Here is a 9,239-nt window from a genome sequence, read left to right as displayed (position 1 = left end):
CGCAGCACGCATGATGGCATCTTAAATGCTGCATTGAACCACAGCTGCAAAATTGCTAGAAACCGAAACAAATATACTTCTGTGGAGCTTTAAAAATATTACCTCACAAGATGATGCACCTAATTTCGTCTTCGAAGCATGGAATTCGGCCCAAACCTCTGGTCTGCAACAATTAACAATTACCAAAAAAGTCGTCATAGGCTAAAATTCCTTTTGGAAACAGAATCGAAATGCTTACCAAAATAACAATTTTCATGTTTGGCTTCCATCACCATTGACTTCGTTTTTCGAGTAAAGAGTTCGCCTATACAATTATTTCACTTCTCAATCCTACCGACCTTTTCAAACTAGACATTAAAAAGCGACGAAACAACTCGGACACCAACCAACGTTCAACATTGTGCACCTTTCCTCCTCCCCCCCCATAAAAAACGTAGCAATCCTCAAAAAATCCTCTTGGCCGTCGCAAGTCTCATGCAAATTCGTGCACCTTCTTCACAAACCCAATTACAAAGTTAGAAATTTCAATTTATCTAAGCGCCGCGAAATCTTGAGGTGTTTAATTCTCTATCCCTTTATTGAGTGCCTTCAGACTTCTGTGGGATTTGCATAAGAAATAAGCAACCGCCCCATCCAGCTCTTGATAGCAACTATAATGACTTATAATTGAATGGACTTGAGCTTACATGTACCTGATAAACTCCACATTCTTTGATACAAGGAAGAATCGAACTTTCATAACAGTTTAGTTTCCCATTTTGGAATAAAAATTATCATTTTACACGGGAAAAAAGAGACGTATTTTTGTTTGTATTGGTTTCATGGTTCAAAACTTCATTCTTAATATTTTTTCTTGGCCTATATGTTATGGCCTATATATATATATATTTTTTAGTTATGGCCGGTATATAAACTATATTCGTATCATTCATGTCACCACAACTCCCCAAGGAAATCAATGGTCCATTTTTAATAACAACAATTACAGAAATTGCTGACTTCCTCGAGATCCTTTACACGCTTGGAACTTTTTAGCGAAAACTTGGAGCTTTCAAAAATTCTTCGGTGATTTCAATATTTGTAAAACTAAGTTTTTCATTTCATAATTCATTCGAATGAGCAACAGGTTATTCATCTCCTATGCTGCAAATGAATGGAGGAATTGATGAAAACAACGAAAAAAAATCCATTGGAAGTAAACAGTCTTTTAGAACGACCAGCAATCGTTGTCTAGCTTCGGTCGGTGTCATTGTAAGCTGTTGACGAAAGTCTGTGTCTAATCCTCAGCCTGCGCCAAAACACGCTCTGAAGAAATACTTCCGCTAGGCTAGAAGTTCCTCGAAAACAAATCGGTTTGCGGTACGACTTCGGAGACTCGCTTGTTCGACTTCCAAACAACTTAGATGGAAATATCTCAAGTCCAGTTATGAGTCTGCGACTCGCTTTCCAGACTAGTGTTTTTTGTCTGTTATCCTGAAAAGCACGACATTGCGCAACGGTGGAAATCTATTTGTTTTTCTGGAATTTCTTGAAGAATGGCCAATATAAGCTGAGCGTGTTGTTTTTTATCGATGTCAAAAAGCAAGTTGCGAGATTCTATTAGATTGGACAAAAGCCAACTGAAAATTCTGTGGATTTCGAATATTAAAATCCACATTTTGTTGAGAGAATTTAAACATGCATTTCACCAGATTGCAAGTCATTACGGAAATTAGAAGGATAACATTATTTGAGATGACTGAAATGCTAGTTGAAATTACGAAATATTAGCGAAGATTTTGTATTTAGTCATAATTAAAAAGAGCTAATGCAATAAATTTTATTAAAAAAGAATGAAACTATCAATCATTTTTTAACTCTATCAGTATTTGATGAGTAAGGCTGTCCGAATTAAATCAAATAGAGAAAACAAATAGATTCTGCAATTTGTTGACCATAGATTATAACGTTACAAATATAGTAATACATATTGCTTCAAATTTATATCCGGAACCCATTTCCATCAGAAGCACCGGATCGTGCGGATGCTTAAACTCAAGACAAAGAAGTCTGTATAGGCAGAAACCTCGCACTTGTGCCTGCATGGCTCGTCCAGTGATTTAAGACCTTAACGCGTGAAGGCCAATGATGTAAGGTGGTGAGGCAGAAGCGAGTCGCAGCGGGAGCTCAACAAGTAATATCGGAAAGTCGTTTTGACGGTCATGTTTATGGATTACCTATAGAGCGTCGCCAAGTCCTTTCCCGAGGCTTGGAACATAAGCGAAAGTGCCTCGGACCTCCTGCCCTGCAAAGACTATTAACGGCACACTTACTCCTCATCTTATGCAGATTACGGCGACCGCCATGTAACCTGGGGAAAATAATTACGTCTATTCAAGGTCCGGTGAACGCTAATGTGGAGAAATTAAGCGTAATGGAGATTAATATTCAGATTTTGTGCCATTGAGGTATCAGGCTGGTCATTTAGTCGGGTTACTCTACATTGATTCAATGCTACGTAAACACAAATTTGGAATTTTTCTTGTACCCGTATCAAAATTTTACAAAAATTACTTATTTGATGCTTAAGCAGCAAGCACTAGAACTTGAATCTTAATTATGAATTCAATTGAAATTCAAAAGATATTGAAAACTATTTCTGATGATAACATCATGTCTTGATTAAACGAAACTATTCATAAACTATTATTATTATTATTTGAAGGGAACTGCGTAGTTCCAGAATTTCGCAGTCGCCCTGAGAGCCCAGAAAGCAGCGTATCGCAGCCACGCTCACGAGCTCTAATCTCTCCTCATTCCAGCAACGATAACAAGTGGATTCACTCACAGAGAAAACGCTAATTCGTCTCTAAGATTTGCGCAGCTTCTCCTCGGATGGGTGGCAGTTGCAGATGCTGCTGCTCGGCACATTATGCGCAACCGTGCATCTCTGCCAGCCCCTTCCTTTGTGGGAGCATGACTGAAATAAGGTCTCGACAAACATGTCTAATTGAACTTGGGACTCCCAGGCGCCTCTGCTAATCTTGGCGCTGCAAAGAGTTGATGCCTCGTGGATTTGAAGGATGAAGACGACGCCCAGGCATCTAAGAGCTGCCTAGCAAATGCGTTGCAAACGACACTCAGTATATCAACGATATTTATAAACCAATCTGTCGACAGGATTTATTTGAATTTCTTATAGTAAATAAATAAGGAATTCTAGTAAAATGGACGTAAGATACTTTGTTTACTCAAAGGAATATTCGCCAAGAAAGCATGACAGTTATGTTCTGCTTACTTAAGTCTATAGAAGGAGTTCGTTTTTTTCCCTCTTACAGGCTAACCCGGCGTCTTATGGGATAGACAATCCTTGCGAATTTCCAATATCCTCATTCCGAAAACGGTAATTTCGAACCCTGAAAATATTCTGAAACTGTAACGCTTTGCTGAAAAAAGACCCTCTTCAACTCACATTTGACATGGAATTACGAATTAACTCCGGGTTAGAAATTCTAGGAAAACTCTAATTTTACAATTTAGTCTTTTTAGCGCATTTTCTCATCTATGGAAAAAAATGCACTATTGTGCTCGCCATGTCCGTCTGTCCGTCCGTCTGTCCGTCCGTCTGTCCGTCCGTCCGTGATCTCAAGTTTTCGTCGACGAGAAAATGCGCTCTCTGTCACTCACTGCAGTGAGTACTGAGTTATATTTTTTTTCATTTGATAAACTTTGAATTTGCAAAATAAAACATTGATTTAATTTATTTCTTTAAATTCACTTTATTTCTCCAAGTTTTACAATGCCGCGCGACTTTAACATTCGTAAATAAAATTTCAGGCTCGGGTAATTTCCCGCCCGTCACGGCAGGTGTTAAGGACAACAATCTGACAGGGACAGGTGTTACGCGCTAGAACAACCCAAATATGTAACACTCGTATTTATGTTTGGTGAAGGCGTGAAACAAATAAGCGAAGTTTCAGTGACAGCGATTAAATTAATGTAATTTTTTCTCCTCATAAAGAATTAGATTGTAGTAATGTCACTATAATGTCACTAGATTGCTTAAATCGAAAATTTACTTTAAATTTAGAAGCGAAGAAAACTCCAACTTATTGACCATATCTACATTGAAAACGTTTTCAATATACGTAGATATGGTGAATTTGTGTGTAGTTTTCTCCGCTTATAATTTTTTAAATAATTAGATTGATGTTGAATGGATGCTCATTCATTATAAAAAAGAATAATGGTTTCATGGAAAGACACGGGCAGATTTGATTTTGTAATCAAACTAATAGTTTATTTTTCGACATGACCTGTAAGTAGATAGATAATTAGCGCATGTCGAAGCCAATGATAGATAATTAAACATCGGCTTCGAATATTTTCTTTTCAATTTATTTTATTTTGAAAATAACCGACAATTTTCTCAGTCAACCAGAAATATGGAGAATGAGACATGATTATGTTCGAATGATTTTTTGACATGCATTTTCACGTTGTTTACACATTGTGTCCCCAACGATTGGCGAAACCATCGCATGGACGAATTTTATCCTAGGCTTCCTACATCGCCAAACAATCGAGCTATAATTTTAATAATCATTATCACCTAAATTATACATTTCGGTTCCACACAGTCAACTGCAGGAGAAAATAGTGAGGGCCAGGTTGATCAGGTGTTCGAGCGTCCGCGCGTGCTGCAGTGACCGACACAAGTGTGCCGCTGCTCAGTGGCAGTGAACCGCCGGTCGGAGACGTGTTACCAACTGCAGTGATCAGACGTAATTTATCTTCTTGTGTTGAGTGTGTTAATGAACTCATTGTCGCTGGATAAAAGCAGCAAGTGGAACAGCAGGTACTCCGAAAATAAGGGAGATTTTATCCTGAAACTGTGATATAAGCGCAGTTGATGCAGGACCAGTGTTCATAAAACACACCGAGCTGACGGAAATATATCGAAGGTCCGTAATTCTGCAAGCAAAACTTTTGTCATTGTTATTCAAATAAATCTCTTTACTTGCGTCCACGAAGCTCAAAATCAATTGGATCGAAATGTGAGCTTGTAGGAAGTAATTTGCGTCACATTACTTCATGAACCGTGATGCAAGAAAAGTAGTTGAGAAAAACTAATTTTGAATCCAGTGTTATGGATTCTATTCTGTCGGAGATACCCATTCTAGTTGCTAACTTCAGATGATATTCTAAACGGTTTGATGATATTTGTTTATGTATTAGAGACGCCAGGTTCGTGCGAAAGAGAAAAAAAGTAGTGATCAGCAGAATTATTCCGACAAGAACATTTGTTTGTTGATGACTGAATGTGCAGAAAATTTATTTTATCAATAACATAATGCCTCCATCACGAAGTACCGTAATAGTCACAGAAAAGTGTTCAAAATAAACTTAGTTAAAAAATACAACGATTAGTGCGATGATATAGACGCAATGGATTTTATTTACGTCGATATTCGCCATAATTCCATATGATAACTAATTGTTCCGGGTAATATTCGTTACATGACTGTAATCGAAAAGTCGTTTCATTACATCTGTGTATAAAAGTATGATGATCGGCAGTCACTCTGCTAAGCACACTTTTGCAACTTTCAAAAAGAAGACCACGCATATTCAACGACAACTGGGCCGCCACTCCTACATGGTTACCCGCACCATCAACTTGGTGAGTTGATTACGTCATAGAAACTCTTTTTATATAAGAGATATTTCTAAGTTTAATTTTGAATGTCAAAGATGATTGAATATTTGATGAACATAGGAATTTTAATTTACAATGCAGCTCCAACGACCTCCTTTGATTGAGTCGCAAAAACGAAACGAGGGGTTACTGTCCATTTATGTTCAATTTCTATGGCATATCACATTCTTTTCGCCTTTATACGTATTACTGTAGTTTTTATTAACTTTTAGTTGGTACGTTAGTATTGAACGAATTTCAGAAGCGCTATAGCGAAAATTTCTTAGATAGTTGCTCATTACGCAATTCTTTGCGTCATATAGCGGGAATGTCTAAGGTGGGCCGTTTACCTGATTGTTAGCAGCTGATTGGTGTTGACAATTGAACTCGATGTGCATATGCTGTGCATGATGTGCTGAAATAAGATATTTCAAAGCTTCAGAGAAATTGAGAATGGGTATACAGGCATTTAACAGTATCCTTTTGATTGCATGCAAGAGCATGGCATGTCGGCCGCTGACTCATTATGCGCCTGCGGTTCATGATAATATCGGCGACTGTCAACCACAAGTCCAACTCTCGTACCTCGCCCTCGGTCATTCACCCACTCCCACTGTCTGACTCAGACTGCCTGTCTGTGACGTTCGAATATCTATATGTGGAAACTGGAAAGGAGAGGCATCCAATGGGCCAATCCATAGTGTCAAACTCAAAGCAGAGCCCAGAGCCTTTTTAGACTCTTCCTCAAGTTCACTTCTGAGTCCTCTAAGTAGCCTAGCCATAGTGGCAAAGCAGAACGTTAGCAGAGAGTTTTTCAGACTCTCCTTCTAGTTAAATTTTGATTCCTATAAGTAGACCAGCTAAGTATCATGGATACCACTCATACCAGCATCATCATTATGACATCATATGGTAGGCCAGGCTGGAATTCTAAGAATGGAAGTTCACTTATAAAAAAGCTTTCCACCCAAGCTGAAAAGCTTTCCTTTGATACAGTGCTCTGCCATGTTACTGACTATAAATGTAAAGATAGATCATAAGTGGACAAACTGTTTCAATTGTATAGTACATCAGGTTTGTTATAGATCACAGCTGGAAAGCATCCCCATCAACCAATCACAGCTTGAAAGCATCCCCAGCATAAGAAACAGCTGTGGCATCTTGCAGAGACTCATCAGTGATGATGATGGAGTGAAAGTGGAAGTGTGCTGGACGTTCCAGATTTTTGGGTCCTGCTTTCCAATTTGCTATGTTTACCAGTTAATATATTACCCCTCTGGATTTCCACACTGGCTGGACGTTCCAGATTTTTGGGTCCTGCTTTCCAATTTGCTATGTTTACCAGTTAATATATTACCCCTCTGGATTTCCACACTGCTGTAGAGTATGGCCTTTTAGCTCGAGATATTGGCATCTTTTGAAAATTTTTATCAGCCACCTCGACCTTACATTGGCGTCTTTTGAGGATCTTCATCAGCCATCTCGACCTTACATCGGCGTCCCGTCGCGGTCGCCGCAATCTGAAAGGTGCGGCGTGAGCACCGGAGGCCCATTTTGGGATGTACTCCAGCCAGGGTGGAATTCTAGAAATGGAGGTTCACTTATTAAAAAGCTTTCCACCCAAGGTGGAATGCTTTCCTTAGATACAGTGCTCTGCCAGGTGACTGACTATAAATGAAGAGGAGGATCAAAAGTGGACAAACTGTTTCAGTTGTATAGTACCTCAGATTTGTTATAAAATTGTTTGAATGTCTCTTGTTTGATAGATATTCTCTATTTTTCTTTTATTTTATGGATTTTTTGAAATTTTTTCAGGCTTTATGTTTGTAATGATCAACTTTAAGTTGTTAAGTATTTAGTTAACCAGTACTGTAGTACATATACCATATTTGGGGGAGGGGCTTATGGTCACAACCAATCACAGCTGGAAAGCATCCCCATCAACCAAAAACAGCTTGAAAGCATCCCCAGCAACCAATCACAGCTAGAAAGCAGGGGCCATACTTTCAAAACTCGCTGAGTGAACGTAAGTGCTTACGCTCTATTTTCTTGTCTATGATTGGTGGATTTGGCTTGAAAGGCCGTCAATGATTGGCTGATGAACTTACGATCTCTTAACTTTTTTTGAAAGTATGGCCCCAGATAACATTACAACTCCATTAACCAATCACAGCTGGAAAGCTGGAAGGGGGCTAAAATCACAATCCCATAAACCAATCACAGTTGAAAAGTGATAGGATATGCATAATGTATATAATAAAATGGACTGGAAGTGGAAAGTTCCTGGACTTTCCACTTTCAGGTCCTGCTTTCCAATATGCTATGTGTACTGGTTAATTTAATATCCCTCTAGAATTCCACACTGATCTCCAGCATGCCAGGAAAAAAAGTTGCCAGAATGTTTGCTAGAAAAACCAAAGTGCATATCTGACCGTTGTCTGATGATCGATACTGAGGCACGTGCTGTACGACTGATTCGGCGAATGCCCGACAGTGATGCACGCACTTGCGCGATCGACGCAGCTGTTGCTCAATGATTGACATTGATGCCCAAACTTTATGATCAATGATCGACACGGATGCACGCATTTTACGAGCGATATGGCCGACGCTCACTTTACGAATGATGCGGTATGATTGACATGGATTCACGCATTTTACGATCGATGTGGCCGATGCCAACTGATCGATTCCAACACTGAGAGAAAAAGGCCCCCCGTTTTGAAATAATTGGGCGTTTCAAAACCTCTCGAGCTTGACGCGCTTATATGTGTGCGGCAAGCGTTGCGTGGTCAGTGCGCCGAATGCTGTCGTAGGAGGTGGTTGTGTGGAGCCGCCGCTCATGAATGCCACGAATCTATACTGCTTACGGTTGATTGGCCCAACTCAATTCGGTTAATTGTTTCAACTCACTGCTGTTCTTTTGTCAATAGTAATGTTAAAGAGCAACGTCTATACCATTCAATCGCACAAGAAGTTGATCATAAAATCGAAGATTTATTCTGGTAGTACCGCGCGCAAGACAAAACAAACACGGCAGCTCTATGTAGTTGCCGTCTCCGTAGCTGAGTGGACTAAGGCGCCTGCTCGCGAGCGTTTGGTTGCAGTCTTGGCAGAGGTTCAAATCTCGGCGGGCGACTTATAGTTTCTTCAACCAGAGTTCGATAGAGGTAAGAACAAAGAGTGTACTTTCATGATGATTGTACATACCGATATAAATTGTGTAATAAATATGTCTATAAAAGAATGAATATGTGACTAATTTCGCAGTGAAGGAGAAAAGCGTTGAAATCAGATAGAGACGGAGAAATATAGTTTTCATAATTTTGGTATGGAGGCGGCCATGGATTAAACTGGGATCGACCAGAGGAGTAGAATATGTTAAAATAATTTCATCAGGCGCTGGAAGCTGGACAAGGATTTTGCATAAATTCTGAAAAGAAGGTTTCATTCTCCGTAGACTTCTTTCGGTGTTCTAACGTTGAAACACCTAGGTGTTTCAAAATCGCAAATTTTGAAACACCTGAACGTTTTTGAAACACACGGGTGTTTCGCTTTGGGC

The 9,239-nt window shown here is 39.4% G+C and overlaps 1 protein-coding gene across 2 annotated transcripts in view; it reads left to right on the top strand.

Moving 5' to 3' along the window:
- Positions 1-4,909: 4,909 nt before the first annotated feature.
- LOC108673449 (solute carrier family 12 member 9) overlaps positions 4,910-9,239 on the top strand; it is a 26,338-nt gene continuing 22,008 nt past the window's right edge. For both annotated transcript variants that reach the window (XM_018161286.2, XM_047885442.1), the window contains exon 1: positions 4,910-5,662. In XM_018161286.2, the coding sequence (XP_018016775.1) occupies positions 5,546-5,662 (117 nt within the window). In that variant the 5' untranslated portion in view covers positions 4,910-5,545. The remainder of the gene's footprint in view (positions 5,663-9,239) is intronic.

Source organism: Hyalella azteca, unplaced genomic scaffold (genome assembly GCF_000764305.2).
Source record: "Hyalella azteca isolate HAZT.00-mixed unplaced genomic scaffold, Hazt_2.0.2 contig17967, whole genome shotgun sequence".
In the NCBI taxonomy this organism is placed as follows: domain Eukaryota; kingdom Metazoa; phylum Arthropoda; class Malacostraca; order Amphipoda; family Hyalellidae; genus Hyalella; species Hyalella azteca.
The sequence above is the reverse complement of the archived record's forward strand: the minus strand, read 5'-3'. Positions and strand labels throughout refer to the sequence as shown.